The 17,553-nt window shown below is 41.8% G+C and overlaps 1 protein-coding gene across 1 annotated transcript in view; it reads right to left on the reverse strand.

The window, feature by feature from the left end:
* The window catches only part of pkp4 (plakophilin 4), a 144,717-nt gene that overhangs the window by 24,223 nt on the left and 102,941 nt on the right, over nt 1–17,553 (reverse strand). Inside the window, exons 16-17 of the mRNA XM_067987424.1 lie at nt 14,877–15,027; nt 744–939 (exon numbers count right to left, since the gene is read on the reverse strand). Coding sequence (XP_067843525.1) covers nt 744–939; nt 14,877–15,027 — 347 coding nt within the window. The remainder of the gene's footprint in view (nt 1–743; nt 940–14,876; nt 15,028–17,553) is intronic.

Genomic DNA, 17,553 nt, shown 5'->3' on the forward strand with positions numbered 1-17,553 from the left:
TGATAGCTATTTTGCCAGGCCAGTCCCCCTGGTGTGCTGGCTGAATGACTGCAAGGAACAAAACCATTTTAGACAATTTCATTTTGAGAAGCACACGTTAATCTCATGCCATTGAAAGCCTTGAATGGGCATTTATGTATGATTCATCTTTGGCAACCTACCTGACTAATGCCAGAGTGCTAGCTCTTAAATTGTAGCAAAGCCTTTATAACCTTGCATGATGTATATCTTGGAGTTCCTTCACCTTTCTGAGGATGACTGCCAGTTGACAGTCCTAAAATAGCTTTTATTGCTTGTTGTGACATTTGTGCTTAACAAGAGCCACATTCTAGAAATTGGCACCACCATCCCAGAGAAGGCAATGGAGACAGTCATGACTACATGCACCTTCCTGCAGAAAAATGCATCAAAAAAAGAGTTCTCCATCCCAAAGATTATAAACAGACAGGGTAGTGCACAACTATGACCAACAGAAATTGAAGAGGGGACAAAAAAAAATTCACACGGGCCACAGAAAGGCCTATCATATATTAAGGATGAAAGCCCAAGAACAGTGCCTAATTTTGACTCGTGTGGAGCATCAACAATGGCACAGACCAGTTTCTGGTCTGTAAATTCTAAATACCTAAATTTCTAGCATAGAGTTGCCAGATATAACCATGGCATGCACAAGATAAATAGTGAGAATTACACAAAATATATAGCACTTGATGGTAAGAATTGTTTCCCATTTGAATACTTGCCTTTCTCCCTTCCCTTTTGTAATGTTTACAAGTTTCTCTACTCCTCCAGCATCAGCTAATGCTTTGGCATTCTCCATGTTCTTAATAGTAACCTCATGTAAAGCACAACAAACAGCAGCAACAGTGTCGTCAGAAAGCATGATCAGCGTTGGACCTCCTGGAAGACGATGCACAAGATCCCGCATTGCATACTTGCCTGGAGGAAAAGAAAATTTAATATATAATTACGCAATATTCATTGTATTTCCATCATTATGTTCTTCAGTGCTAGGTGGATTTCTTTCAGTTACATACATGTCAACAGCAAAACTAACAAAAAGCAGACCAATGGCTTCAAAGAAGCTGATACAGCCTAAATCCCAGCCCCTTGCCTCTCAATATATGCCTTTTGCATGTAGTTGTACTACCACCACATTGGGCAAAGGCTTGTTGCAATTTAGACTGCTGGTGTACCCAATTACTATCACTTGTACAGTGGATAATTGTGTCAAAAATTATCCACTATACAAGGGAAAATCCTTCTCCTGTCAGAGAAATTGCGGGCTATTGTGGACAATTCTTACTACTCTCTGTTGCAACGTCTGATTGTTAATTTGTTTATGGTGGACGCAGTAATTTGGATTTTTTTTCCTCCCCTCTCACTCTCCAGTTCATGGTACTCTTCTCTCTTTCTCTTTAGTTCAAGTTGAGGTTATTGGAGCAGCCCAAAAGAGAGGCTGATCATATTTGAGGCCTCCATTGTGCCAATATAATTGATGTTTTTAAAACATTAAAGAAATATCGAGTATAATTTTCATAAACACAAAGGGGAGTACTTTCAATAAAAGGACATCTTCCTTCTCCTTCACCTTCAAGATGTCCCAGCTCTGACAGAGTATGGTGAGCTCCTAAAGTTTGTTGCAGTTACCTGTCACAGCACCTGCCCAAGAGAAAGGAAGAGGAAATGCAACTGTTGTCCATGCCAAAAATGCCTGGCAACACTAAAACTAACTCTTTTAGGATCTTTTTGACAACCCAGAAAAACATCGAAACATTGATAGGTTTTCTTGGTGTCCTATTACTTGTGTGTACACAGAAAAACATTTAAGAAAGGCAGACACCCAGAAATCACAAGTGGAATACATATAGCTTCACAATTCCCAAAATGAAATACCTTGCAAAAAAGGTGCAGTGCTCTGAAGAAAGCTGTATGTATGAGAGGCAGTCACCATTTTTTTCTTTGATTATAATACGATTTATTAAAGGAAAAATTTACATAATTGAAAGTCTTGCATCTCGTGTGGATTAGACCTTAAACGTGCATGTTATGCCAGGGTGTCCACAGCACCATAAATTAACTGTTATGCTTTAAGAATTGGCTTTAGGAACCCCTATTTGTTCAGTTAACCCTGCTGATTTGCTCAAATATCCAATTAACACTAGACAGCTAGGAAAACTGCCTCAATTAGGAAGCAGCAAGCCATACAAAACCAACCAATAAAATTACTCAATTTCTTTTCAAAGTTACCAATCTGGAACCAGCAACTACCACAAAACAAACCAATCAATTTTTTCAGATTCCTTTCAGTGGCCACATTGTTTCCACAGTCAATTGTCAATATGTATACAACAAAGTAGAACTTCGAATATAACACAACTTAAATGATAAAAAAAGTAAAGATTAAATTTACCATAAAATTGCCCTTATTCTGTTGAAAATTTGTGAAAGTTCACCCCAGAGGAACACTGGCTCTCAAGGAATTTTGCTTTTTACAAGTTTTGGGCCTGTCTTAGGTATTCGCTCAGGTAAAGTGGTGTCCTGTAAGCGATCCAAGTGATTTACTTTGCATACTGCCCAACATCCAATTATACAACAACAGGAACCCTTTGTGATAGGAACGGAGTATCATGTCTGTCACAAGTCTGCTTCTCCAGTCTTCAGTAGGTGGACAGCAAACATTTCAGTGAGAAGGTCTGATGCGAATCATTACACTGCTTTATCTTACAGGCAGCGTGAATATACAGAGCAAAAGTTAATCAAATCTCATCTTAACCAGCTCTGGGCTTGAGATGAGCAAGTTTTCCCTAATTAGGTCTGGCTCCCTTCCCAGATCTAGTTGGATAGACTTCTGCCACATGAGATGAGATTAACAAAGTGCTTAACGTTTCCAGTCATGTGGAAACCTCTTCAATATCTGCCTCATTACCATCTCAAACCGAGTCATTGCAGATCGTGGCTTTTTAAACTATGTAGATTCACTTCGTTTTAAAACACAACACTAAACATAACTCATTCCCAAATCCTTTCTATGGACAAATATTTTAAAAAAAACTTGATTTGCTCAACCATGCAAATTTATAATCAGCAAGCAGTTAATGCTGAATTATTATGGCATAACTAAACTGCCTTTGTAACTTCTCATTCATTTTGTCAATGAACCCCATCTACTAATTATTAGCATAATCTGCAGGTGAATTTCTTCTTCCTTTTCAGTGCATTAGCAGTGCAAAAACTATCTAGGAAATGTTTTTAAGTGGGTAAGTTCAGGTGGAAGTAGTTTCTGCCACTTGTGTTCCTTTAAAATGCTTCCCAAGTTGCCTCACACTTTAAACTTTCCCACAATCCACCCACTGAATCCTCATTGGCCTCATTTGCATACGACAGCCTGAGAGCCAGTGGCACAGCAGCTCCAAGTTTCTTGGGTTTGCACGCTAATGCACTCCAGGTAACTTAGATTGAGAATTATGAGTAACGAACCAGATTTAGTTAACAGCTTAACTGAGCGTGAACATCTATCCAATAGCGATCATAACATGATGAGTTCAATGTAGTGTTTGAAAAGGAAAAAAAGTGAATCAGCTGCTAAGACTCTAGACGTGGGTAAGGCCGACTTCAATGGGATGAGACAGAGACTGTCCACAGTAAACTGGGCAAATCTGTTAATGGGTAAAACGACTGATGATCAGTGGGAAATGTTTAAAGAAACATTTAACGTGATACAGAACCGGTTTATACCCCCGAGGGGCAAGAACTCTACTTGCCAAAAAACAGCCATGGACAACTAAAGAGGTAAGGCACAGTATAAGACATAAGGAAAGGGCATGCAAAAAAATGGCACAGATCCTGGTGAATGGATCAACAAAGGGTCACAAAATAGATAGTAAGAGCTACAAAAAGAGAGTATGAAAAGAAACTTGCAAGGGATATCAAAAACCAATATGAAGAACTTTTATAGTTATATTAGGAAAAAGAGGGTGGTCAGGAGCAGTGTTGGCCCCTTAAAAACTGAAAGTGGGGATATTGTCATTGACAATGGGGAAATGGCGGACATGTTGAACAATTACTTTGCGTCAGTATTTACAGCAGAGAGGATAGCATGCCAGAAATCCCAAGAAAACTAATATTGAATCGGGGACAGGGACTCGATAAAATTAACATAAGTAAAGCAACAGTAATGAAGAAAATAATAGCACTGAAGAGTGACAAATCCCCAGGACCAGATGGTTTCCATCCCAGGGTTTTAAAGGAAGTAGGTGACCACATTGCGGATGCCCTAACTATAATCTTTCAAAGTTCTCTAGATTCAGGAACTGTCGCTCTGGATTGGAAAACTCCACATGTCACTCCGCTTTTTAAAAAAGGAGAGAGAAACTGGGGAATTATAGACCAGTTAGCCTAACATCTGTTGTGGGGAAATGCTGGAGTCTATAATTAAGGATAAAGGTGACTGAACACCGAGAATTTTCAGTTAATCAGAGAGAGCCAGCATGGATTTGTGAAAGGTAGGTCGTGCCTGACAAATCTGATTGAATTTTTTGAAGTAGTGGACAGGGGAATGTCAATGGATGTTATTTATATGGACTTCCAGAAGGCATTTGATAAGGTCCCACATAAGAGACTGTTAGATAAGATAGAAGCCCCTGGAATCGAGGGAAAAGTACGGACTTTGTTAGGAAATTGGCTGAGCGAAAGGCGAGAGAGTAGGGATAATGGGTAAGTACTCACATTGGCAGGATGTGACTAGTGGAGTCCCGCAGGGATCTGTCTTGGGGCCTCAATTATTCACAATATTTATTAACAACTTAGATGAAGGCACAGAACGTCTCATATCTAAGTTTGCCGATGACACAAAGATTGGTGGCATTGTAAGCAGTGTAGATGAAAACATAAAATTACAAAGTGATATTGATAGATTAGGTGAATGGCAAAACTGTGACAAATGGAATTCAATGTAGACAAATGTGAGGTCATCCACTTTGGATCAAAAAAGGATAGGACAGGGTACTTTCTAAATGGTAAAAAGTTAAAAACAGTGGATGTCCAAAGGGACTTAGGGGTTCAGGTACATAGATCATTGAAGTGTCTTGAACAGGTGCAGAAAATAATCAATAAGGCTAATGGAATGCTGGCCTTTATATCGAGAGGACTAGAGTATAAGGGGGCAGAAGTTATGCTGCAGCTACACAAAACCCTGGTTAGACCGCACCCGGAGTACCGTGAGCAGTTCTGGGCACTGCACCTTCGGAAGGACATATTGGCCTTGGAGTGAGTGCAGCGTAGGTTTACTAGAATGATACTCGGACTTCAAGGGTTAAGTTACGAGGAGAGATTACACAAATTGGGGTTGTATTCTCTAGAGTTTCGAAGGTTAAGGGGTGATCTGATCGAAGTTTATAAGATATTAAGGGGAACAGATAGGGTGGATAGAGAGAAACTATTTCCGCTGGTTGGGGATCTAGGAGTAGGGGGCACAGTCTAAAAATTAGAGCCAGACCTTTCAGGAGTGAGATTAGAAAACATTTCTACACAGTGGTAGAAGTTTGGAACTCTCTTCCGCAAACAGCAATTGATACTAGCTCAATTGCTAAATTTAAATCGGAGATAGCTTTTTGGCAACCAAAGGTATTAAGGGATATGGGCCAAAGGCAGGTATATGGAGCTGGATCACAGATCAGCCATGATCTTATCAAATGGCGGAGCAGGCAGAAGGGGCTGAATGGCCTACTCCTGTTCCTATGACGTGTCGCAGCTGCTAGGATCAGCTGACACAGGCAGAAGTGAAGAGTTCCTGACACAGGAGAGTCTGGAGATTTTGAATATAGATTTGAGAAACCCGTTTTATGGCTCTTTTTTTGCCATTCTGCCTACACACTCCAGGACTTTTCCCCCTCGTAGGATCAAACCAATGGCAGGTTTCAGTACCCACCACCCCCCTACCCACAGTCAGGGGTTCGATGGCATTCTTAGGAGGAGGCATGGCATTCCCTGTGGGCATATTGTATTCTATTATCATGGAGGAGGAGGGGGAGGATCACTGGATGGAGCAAAGGAGACACGGGTAGCATTCACTGCAATTGGCATCACAGCAGGATATCAGTGAAGTCTTCCCTTCTGTGGAACAAAGTTTACCTTCAACACCACAACCTTTCCCCTTAAATAAAGGGACGCCCCTCAAAAGACTACACATCACACCACACGACAATACATCAGCCCTCTTTGCCCCACAAGACCATGCCAATTACCATCACTTGAATAAAGACATCAGTACCACATAGCGCACCTTTTCCTGTATGACTCTAACCACCCTCAATAACAAAGCACCATATCAGTACACGTTTTATTTTATTACAGTGAATTCCAAAGTGCACACAATCAATCTACTTCTTCCTAGCATTGTGCTGCCCCTAGGTGCCTTCATATGCCTTTTTAAAAAAAAAATCCTATTCTCATGCTTCTTCTAAATGCCACGAGGCCAGGATCCGGGGTTGGCTGCCTCATGCTCCACAAAACACTGATGGGTCTGAGGCAGCCCTCGTTGCATGGCAGTTTGCTCCTGGCAGGGAAGTGCTGCAGGCTGCATCTGTGGAGGCTGGTCTCGCCTCATGTGGTGATCGGAGGGGGGAAGGCCACAGCCATGGCATGCATTGCTGTCCTCAGAGATGGCAGTATCAGACAGAGGTCATTCGACTGGGCTCTGGACCTGTAGCCACAACGATCAGTGGCATGCCTGATCTAATGGCAGCTCTCAAAACACAGTGGTTGCTACAGTCTGGAAGCCGCAATGCATATTGCACCCCAATCTGTCCTCTAATGCCTTCAGTGGAGGTGGAGGCACCGATTGGTCCCTGGCTGCTTAAGCAGCAACATGATGGAAGCTTTCTCTTCCTTGCAGGTACCAATGGAGCGAATGGCAGATTCATTGCAATCTTCAGCTGATCCCCAGCCATGAAGTAGCTAGGGACCAGTCGGTGCCTCCACCTCCACAAAAAACAGACTGTGGGCTTGAGGATCACACCTGTCAGTTGCCACAAATCCTCAGAGATTGACATCGGAGCCTACACAGATGAAATGTTCAACATCCTTCTTTTAGACTAGTACCCGTAGGTTCTGGTTCCCACGGCTCAAAAGCCATGGCAGCCTTCTTCTCTGCCTCCGCTGGGAAGGTGGCACATTCTCACTCATTTTCCAATCTTCCGGCTCCCCCTCCGTGAATCACTCAGCACTACATCCTCACTACCAGTATCTAATTCCGCCTGGGTGAAAGAGTCCAAGCAGGTGTCTTGGAATTTAAAAAAAATTCGTTCATGGAATGTGGGCGTCGCTGGCAAGGCCAGCATTTATTGCCCATCCCTAACTGCCCTCGAAAAGGTGGTGGTGAGCTGACTTCTTGAACCGCTGCAGTCACTGTGGTGAAGGTTCTCCCACAGTGCTGTTAGGAAGGGAGTTCCAGGATTTTGACCAGCGACGATGAAGGAACGGCGATATATTTCCAAGTCAGGATGGTGTGTGACTTGGAGGGGGAACGTGCAGGTGGTGGTGTTCCCATGCGCCTGCTGCTCTTGTCCTTCTAGATGGTAGAGGTCGCGGGTTTGGGAGGTGCTGTCGAAGAAGCCTTGGCGAATTGCTGCAGTGCATCCTGTGGATGGTACACACTGCAGCCACAGTGCGCCGGTGGTGAAGGGAGTGAATGTTTAGGGTGGTGGATGGGGTGCCAATCAAGCGGGCTGCTTTGTCCTGGATGGTGTCGAGCTTCTTGAGTTGTTGGAGCTGCACTCATCCAGGCAAGTGGAGAGTATTCCATCACACTCCTGACTTGTGCCTTGTAGATGGTGGAAAGGCTTTGGGGAGTCAGGAGGTGAGTCACTCGCCGCAGAATACCCAGCCTCTGACCTGCTCTTGTAGCCACAGTATTTATGTGGCTGGTCCAGTTAAGTTTCTGGTCAATGGTGACCCCCAGGATGTTGATGGTGGGGGATTTGGTGATGGTAATGCCGTTGAATGTCAAAGGGAGGTGGTTAGGCCCTCTCTTATTGGAGATGGCCATTGCCTGGCGCCAATGTTACTTGTCACTTATGAGCCCAAACCTGGATGTTGTCCAGGCCTTGCTGCATGCGGGCTCGGACTGCTTCATTATCTGAGGGGTTGCGAATGGAACTGAACATTGTTCGCTGATGATTGCACATTCCCCATTTCTGACCTTATGATGGAGGGAAGGTCATTGATGAAGCAGCTGAAGATGGTTGGGCCTAGGACACTGCCCTGAGGAACTCCTGCAGCAATGCCCTGGGGCTGAGATGATTGGCCTCCAACAACCACTACCATCTTCCTTTGTGCGAGGTATGACTCCAGCCACTGGAGTGTTTTCCCCCTAATTCCCATTGACTTCAATTTTACTAGGGCTCCTTGGTGCCACACTCGGTCAAATGCAAGAGGAAGCAAGTGCTACAGGTTGTGAGTTAGCAGAGACTGGGGCAGAGGACGTTGGGGCAGATGAACCAGTTCTCATACTCTTCTTCCTCATTATAGTCATTGTCAAATTCGATGAGGAAGAAATATCTCCCCAGCTCCTTCTCTTCATCCTCCTCTGCCCTGTTACTCTGGTGGATCTGCAGGAAAGGAGTGTAGAAGTTAAGAATGAGAGAGCATTATTGCCTTGGGATTAAGGAGACATTGAAAGGGGGTATACGGTTCTGTCTATGGTGCTTCACTGGGATGCCAGTGTAGTGCTCAATCGCTAACCTGGTGTTGGCAAGGTTCCGTTGACCTCAGCATCCCTAAAGGCAAGAGCTGAGTGAGTTCCACTAGCTCCATGGCCTTCTCCAAGGGGTGATGGGGATGCCCCCTCTGGTGGACATTATCTTGAAGGACAAATTGGTAGTTAATGTAAATGAGGATAAGGATAGCACTTGAAGAGTGTGTGCCAAGTGGCATGGGAGGGGTGAAGTAAGAGATGTGGGGGTATGAGACATTGAAGTGGAGGACGGGGTTTTCGGGTTGTGCATGCCAGTTATTGGTGTGCAGCCATTGTACAGGCTTCAAGCTGTGATAGCAGCAAATTTACACGCTTTCTGCTGAACAATGTCAACCTTGTTAAGAAACTGCATTTACAGACTTTGTTAAAGATTGTTAAGAACATCAACAAACATAATAATGATTAAAGGATCTCCTGCTATATCTATGACAACAATCTGGAAAAATCTTCTGGTTGGACTACTAACTACCTCAGTTAATAAATTTTGGACACCTCTTAAATAAAGTCTTTAACAACAATTGGAGCTTAATCTGAAACATTTGTAGATAAGGTGGCCAGATACAACCCACACTTAAAATGAGATGAACGAACTGAAATGCTGTCTTCAATGACAAGAATGTGTTTAAAATTATCCAGAATTTAATTGTACTTCATTCGGCAAAGTTTTAAAAAAAAATTTACGTGAAAGCTGCGCGAGTCTGGCGATATCTGGCTCTGTCGTCGTTTTTTTTTGCAAAGTTAACCCCTTCCAAGGACAGCTGTTTTTAATTCACCAAGCAACAACCTTTGCACAGCTGAATGTAAAAATTTAATTATGTCAATGTATGTTAAGTTGCTTAATTTGAGTGAATATTTCCCACAGTGACTGAAGGAAATCATGAATTGACAAATTAATCCCTTGGGCTCTCGAAGAGCCACAATGGATTTTCTGTTTTTCTTTTTCTTTATGGTTTGAGACTGCATGAATGTTGAAGGTGCAGGATTAGAGAGAGTAGTTCTTTGACATTAAAGTGGCTTCAGAGTTACGGAGCAACCTTTGCTGGAAAAGTGTTGTTGCAGGCGGAGATACAGTGGCGGTAAGAATTTAAGACCTTATCTGCAGACATCAAATGCCATAGCATGGTATCGATTTGGACTAAGACTATGCCTCTTCAAGGCTCGGCTTTAACCCATTCAAGGTCATTTGTTATCTTCCGAGACAGAGTGCCGTCGTTGGGGGGGGGGGGGGGGCGGGGGGGGAGATATGGGAGATACCGCCAAAGTAATTACAAGCGCTTCAATGCACTAAACCTGGGCATAATCTTTTTCTGAAATTGGAGTTGATATGATAAATTTGATATGAGCTGCTGTTCAAGTGCTCGAGAATGGAAAATTTACTTGAAGTTTAAGGGGATAATCAAATTTTACTTTAAAACAAAAGTCCAGTCTAAGTGGTTCCTGCCCAATGCAGTGCATCAAGGAAGATAGTTTTTGGGGAAATAAAATTGAATATTGACAAGTACCGTCAGTCCAACAGTACTGCTGTCTGGTATTGGGATCATTTTGAAATGACAAAATGGGTTCAAGTACAATATAATGGGATATTTTGGGAAATAAAAAAGGTCCAAGAAGAGGTTAAGTAAAATAAACAAAAATGTGTTAATAATTTGGACCAAGCTGGGAATGTTTAGTATATGTTTTAAGGGTTAATGATAATATTACAATGGACAGTGAAGTTCCTCCAGGGCTCATGATTGAGTTGAAATGGTAATTAATGGGATGTGTAAAATGGTATGAGGAAGTGATTGACAGAAGCAGGAAAAGTACACCACCAAAAGGGGCCTAGGATCATTGACCTAGGTGATTGAAAGATGTGAGAGTGCACCCACGAGTAGGAACATAGGAACAGGAATCGGTCATTTAGCCCCTTGAGCTTGTTCCACCATTCAAGGAGATCACTGCTGATCTGTGACCTAATTTCATATATCCACCTTAGCCCCATAGCCCTTAATACCTTTGGTTAACAAAAATCTATCAATCTCAGATTTAAAGTTAATAACTTAGCTAGCATCAACTGCTGTTTGCAGAAGAGAGTTCCAAACTTTACCACCCTTTGTGTGTAGAAGTGTTTCCTAACTTCACTCCTGGCTCTAATTTTTAGGATATTTCCCCTCATCCAAGACTATCCAATCAGTAGAAATAGTTTCTCTCTAACTACCTTATCAGTTCCCCTTAATATCTTGAAAAGTTCGATCAAATCATCCCTTAAATCTTCTAAATTCCAGGGAATACAACCCTAGTTTGAGTAATCTCCCCTCGTAATTTAACCCTTGGAGACCAGGTATCATTCTCGTAAATCTACACTGCACTCCCTCCAAGGCCAACATATCCTCCCCTAAGGTGCGGTGTCCAGAGCTGAATACAGTATTCAGAGTGTGGTCTAACGAGGGTACTGTATAGCTGAAGCATAACTTCTACCCCCTTGTACTCTAGTCCTCAAGATATAAAGGCCAGCATTCCATTAGCCTTTTTGATTACTTTCTGTACTTGTCCAGGACATTTTAATGACCTATGTAGATGGACCCCTAAGTCTCTTTGGCCCTCGACTGTTTCAAACTTTTCACCATTTAGAAAAGTACTCTGATCTATCCTTCTTAGGTCCAAAATGAATGACCTCACTTGCCTACATTGAAATCCATTTTCCACAGTCTTGCCCACTTAATCTATTGGTATTTCTCTGTGCATTCCAGTGAAAGTCAGGATAGTGTTGGAGAGAGTAGTTAATTGATAGCTTTCTCTTAGAAATGTTTGTGTCCTTGCCTAAACTGAACAAGAAAATGCACTTGATTGTCTAGCCATCATCCAGACATCGGGACCGATCTTTTGATAAGATAACCTGAAAGCCCAGGAATGGCTTGTATTGCATGTCAAGTATGGCATAATCTTGGGATACTGGTGTGGGTGTGCAAATGTGAGGCAACTAGCATATGGAAATGCACAATGAAGATGCACTGAAGAACGGATCTCAGACATGCTCAGTTACTTAACGGCACGATATGAAGTGGTTAATGCAGCGCAGGAGAGTGAGATAACCCTTTAATCAAGGCACTGACACATGCTCCATTGAGAAACCGATTAATTAAAGTAAAGAGGGACATAGAATTTGGATTTCCAAAATTCAGGGCTGGTTGCCTTTGAGTTAATGAAATTGGGACAACTGAGGACAAGGGAGAAATAATACTTTGCAAGAATTATCCACAAGATAGATAATGGTAAAGGACAGCTGGAGAATGTACCATCACACTGTTTCTGTGTAATGTATTATGATTTTCTTTGGTCTGCATCATGATGTATAACATTGACCAAATGAAACTTATGATGTGGAGATGCCAGTGATGGACTGGGGTTGACAAATGTAAGGAATCTTACAACACCAGGTTATAGTCCAACTGTTTTATTTGAAAATCACAAGCTTTCGGAGGCTTTCTCCTTCGTCAGGTGAGCGAGTGTGGGATTCCAAGGAAGGTTACCGCATTTATAGTCAGAGAACAATACCTGGTGATTATCTGTAATCACCAGGTATTGTTCTCTGACTATAAATGCGGTAACCTTCCATGGAATCCCACACTCGCTCACCTGACGAAAGAGAAAGCCTCCGAAAGCTTGTGATTTTCAAATAAAACAGTTGGACTATAACCTGGTGTTGTAAAATTCCTTACAAATGAAACTTAGACTAAAGAGCAAATGGCTTGAGAAAGATATCTAAGGTCCTCATCTTGTTAGCATTACATAAGACCATGCGGGTAACCAGGGGCTGTTGGAGATTAAGACGAAGTAGTAAAGGAAACCATTTTCTTGGATTACTTCTGTAGTTTAAAAACCCTAATATTGAAAGAATGAAATGCTTAAGAAAACAACAAAGGCCGATATTAAAAAGGGCTTATCTACTCTTGGGAATCATGCATGGTGGGAGATGTTTACAACATAGGTCAGCACCCATGGGCTAGAATAATATCAATGAGTTTTGTCATAGCCCAGATAATTGTCCTCATAATTCTAATTGGTATAGTGTGTTGATTCAAACGATTAACTAAGAGACTGTCACAGAAAAGCCAGAATTGGAATTGGCTGCTTTGATTAAAAGACAAGGGGTCAGGAACTAGTTCCTTTGACATATAAAAACTTATGTTTAGATTAGGTGTTTTTAAACATATAAACCATTCACTCACACCACTCCCCTAACTGTACTGTTAGTGTTGAATGATGGAAATCGGGACAAGCAAGACAAGGGTAGAGGTCGTTAATCGGACTTTGCTTACCGTCATTGCAAGCTTGGTCCTGATCCCAGTGAACGTTCGTAACGCTACAGAAATTCAGATGGAAAGCGGTTTATGAAGGAAGCCAAGAAGGCAATTATACACAGTTTGGACATCCGATTCTGCCACTGTCAGAGTCTTAAAACTATACTTGACCAGATGGTCATATCAGAGCGTCACTTAATATAGGACAGCTAGGAAAGCATAAATGGTGGGAATGTAATGCTTTGTGTAATATCTTCAATGTACAAGAAGCCATTTAAAAAGGAGTTATTGCACTGCCAAGCCGTGACCTAAGGTTGGAGTGGACATGTGAGCCTAAGGGGGACATCCCTTAGGCTCAACAGATGGGATATGTGAGAAAAGCACGTTTATAGGCTTTTTGCTGAACGTTGTTAACCTTGTTAAGAAACCGCATTTACAGACTCTGTTGAAGATGGTTAAAAGCATCAAGATGTCAGGGGTTAGTTGTGCAATTGTTCTTTAAGAGGATGATTAATGCGCAGGTGCCCAGGTTGTGCAAGGAAGAAAAGGAGAGTGCCCAGTGTTACTTTGCCAGACCTGGTGAGATCATTGAACTTTTTGCAGCACTGTTCTGCCATCCTCTGGGTGAGGGAGTTAGCACTCAGTGCTAGTGCCACAAGTTACATTCTCGGCAGGCTTGGTGGCAATCACACTCAGGAGATTGTGCCTCCCACCTTCAATCTCCTTCAGAAGAGTTTGAAGATCTGCACCAGTAAAGTTTTGTGTTCTTCTGGATGGGGCCTTTCCCTGCTGCCCTCTGGGCACAGGTGGTAGTTCTATGGTCATTATTCTGTAGAAGTGTAATAAAAATATGGATAAGACATGCAGTAAAGTTATTTGAAAGTGAAAGAGCCAAACACTGTTCCTTTCCCCAAGAGTGGAGGCTGAACTGTCTTTTTAAAAGGCTGTACAGAAGTTTCTAGGTAGTTCAGCTGCTTACATCAGTTTTACACTTACTTTACAGCAATGACTGCACCAATGTCAATACAAATAAGCAGACCCAAAAAAACCCATGTGCAACTCCCTCTGCAGGCCACCAGTGGGAGAATTTAAAGGAAAAAAAAATCATTTTTTTAAAATAAAAGTGCAACTGCAGTGTAACGTATTGAGAAAATTTGAGGTCTTAATGTTCAAGTGTTGCCAATTATGATTGAGGTTAATGAATAATCAGTTTGTGATTTGTTTTCTTGCTGCTTCTTTGATGATCTGGCAAGAAGGGGTTAATTCACTCAGCAGCTTGGGCATCTCTCAATGGGAGGTTGATAGGGTAAATGCTAATATAACCTGAACTGGTGAACCAAATTTAAGCATCATACACTCCTGGACATAACCTGGCAGTAAACCCCAGATGGTGCCTTGACGAGGAGTTAAGGTGCAGGGGTTAGGATTCTTCTGGTGCCCTTGATAAATATTCTTGTCAACAATGCAAAAAGAACTGAAGAGTGGGAAAGAAGCAAAGACAGATTCCAGGAAGAGGCATATAGTTTTTGTTGTCCATGAACAATACCTTGGGAGGTAAATAGTAATAAAAACGTACTATTTATTTTATTTTATTAATAATTTTGGTTGTCTCCCACTGAGATTTTAAAACTAACACGAATCATTTAATAAAAACAATTAAGGGTATGTACTTGAAACAGTAATCTCTTTACAAATGCTGACTGACCTGTTGTGCATTTCCAGCATTGTTTGTTTTTACTAAGAATTTAATGTTCATTAAATAGACAATAAATCTATAAATACACTGGAGGTGTAAAAACTATGCCTTTTTGACTATTATTTATTGTTTAACTGTCACATACCTATAAGTTCTTTGTTTCGTACATCAAGGGCCATGTTCCTCAAGGCAGTAGCAACTGAACAAACAACCCGATCATTGTCCATTCTCAGAAGTTCCACAAGGATTGGAAGACCCTTCTCTTTTCTGACTGCTGCACGTATATACGCTGCCCACTGATACCAGGAGGGAAAAAATAAAAGTTAATTGAGGGCTTAGGATGGAAACCCTATTCCTTATACAGGTCTAGTCTCAGCAAGCTCAAAGAAATCTGTTCTTTTGTGTGTCTGTCAAAACCAGGACTTGTTATTGCACTGCACAGTCGCTTTTAAATGCAATATATCCAAGATGACAGAACCACTTTTGATGATCAATCACTTTCCATTCTTCCATTCAGTTTTCTAACAATTTCAAACCCAATTATTGTGCATTGTTGTGATATGCTTCAAAATACCCAATCACATTAATAGAAGAGCAATTCTTGTTCTCCCACTCTTGCCTCATTTCTTGAAGCAGAGTTAACCAATGAAGGAGGTCATTATTCAATTAAGATTCCATAGCAATTTCAGTGTTAGTAGTTTGGACAGCAGTCAAAAATCAAGGGAAGGTGCAAGACTTTTATTTTTGAGGAAGAGAAAAACCAGGCAGCTCAAAACAAAATAAGTTTCTCAAATTTTAATGCAGAATGCATTTTTGTTCATTTAAAAAATGTAATAATCATTTCATTTGTAGCTGTAAGAGTAAAATGCATAAGATAAAGTATCAAAAAGTAAGTCCTCCCCACCCAAGTGTAGTACTTAGCAGTTCTATACAATAGGGGTGATTTCCCTGTTCTTAATGCTATATGTGTGTGTGTTAGGGATCAGAAAAAGAGTCAGGGACTTTAACACCAGGTCTTTGCCCTTTGAGTATAAAGCACATTTCTGGCAGACAAGGACCATTAAAATATGCTAATAATGCAGGAGCAGTGTTATTACCTCTCCCGCATCCCTTTTTGGCCGTTACACTGCTTCCGAAGAATACCCATATAAATAAGTGTCCAGAGTTGCTAGGTGTTGAGAAGCATACGGAAGTAACTTTGAAGGGCCAAGATCAAGTCAGCAGTTTCGACACCATCTCTGACCATTTTTTTCTTCTTTTGAGCACTGTGGTTGTCACGATCCTGTGTGCCAATAGTTTTAATTTTTTTTGCCCCCAACACAATTACTGACAATAATGGATTTTCCACTGGGAGTGCCCCTATCTGAAGTGTTTGGAGGAAAAGGACCACAGATATCCCAGAGATAAATCAGGCTGCAAGACAGGTGCTGTGTTCCCACCCGATAGCACTATATCTACAGGCAAGAAAGATCAGACCTTGGGAAGAAGATCAGCACACGCAGACGCTCCAACTTAGAAGATACGTTGTAACAGTGGGCCAGATGACACACAATCAGTTGAAGGTCTGAATAACCATTACACTGGATCGTTGTTCACAAGCACCATAATTACAGCATGTCATATTTTACATGATACTGCATGAGAGGGGGCATGCCAGGGTGATAATCAGCCAGCACCCACCACACGCCAGGAACCATATTTGTAGGCACTGTCACCCCTATTTGGTAATGAACGCGTGGAATTGGCTTAACAAGGTTTCGAGCAGCAGAAAGCTAGATGCGAAGCTGTGTACAACCAGTGATAGTACCAGTCGGCTGCAGCCTTAAGCTTGCAAATGGGGTTCCTTCCCCTTCATTTGTGTTCATCACTTCTTAATCCCCTACTTCTTGAGCCTTGGTAAAGGCTGCCAGTGGATTGAAATGACTTTTGAGTCTTTCTAAAGGCTTTTAGAATTTATGTTCCCCAATTGTGACACTTCCCTTTAAATTTCATTTACTTGCAAATTTCTACTCCTACCACTAGTGTGCTTTCTACACCTGCCCAAATCTACTGCCGGATCAATGAATAACTATGCAAATGATCCCACCAGAAAATTGTGCTGTTAGCACTTTACCATTCTGGTGGTATCAGCAACAGTTTGTAACCATTTAGACTTGACTTACACCAGACAGAAATCTGCTCCAATGTTTCTGCTGAAATTATATATACAAATTACATTTATTTATAGATGTGTACGGAAGATTTCAATTTAAAATATTTGTTGGTCCTCATGTGGTTAAATGTTGCATTCAGGTTAATGAAAACTCTCATCTAGTACTCTAGTATTTTATTTTTGACCCAACCAGACACTGCAGTGAACTTTTATATCTAAATAAGTATAATGTTGCAAGTGTAGACCATAAACCAAAGAAACAGTTTCCATATTTTCAAAGACTCATCAGTATCACCAACAGAGACCAGGGGTAAATTTTAAACCCATGAACGGGTGGGAAGATAAAAATTGCAAAAAATAAAACCCGACCCAAACTCAACCACTTCCAGTTTTGACGGAGGCGGGTCGAGAAGTGGGTGACCAACCCGCTCTGCGGAGGCGGGTCGGTCAATGAAATCTTTTAAGGAGGCTGAGGACCTTCATTTTAATAGGTTTGTCATTTTTAACTCCTGGGGACTGGGATTCCCGGGCCTTCTGCTTCATGCCATGTAAGAAGAGACAAGAAGGCCCGGCTCAGCGGTTCAGTGCCTTTATTGCACTGTTTGTGGGCCAGGAGGAGCAGGAGTGTTTCCACCAGGCCCAACAAGTCTACCTACCACGATCCCAAACA

The sequence above is a fragment of the Heptranchias perlo genome, chromosome 7 (genome assembly GCF_035084215.1).
Source record: "Heptranchias perlo isolate sHepPer1 chromosome 7, sHepPer1.hap1, whole genome shotgun sequence".
Classification (NCBI taxonomy): domain Eukaryota; kingdom Metazoa; phylum Chordata; class Chondrichthyes; order Hexanchiformes; family Hexanchidae; genus Heptranchias; species Heptranchias perlo.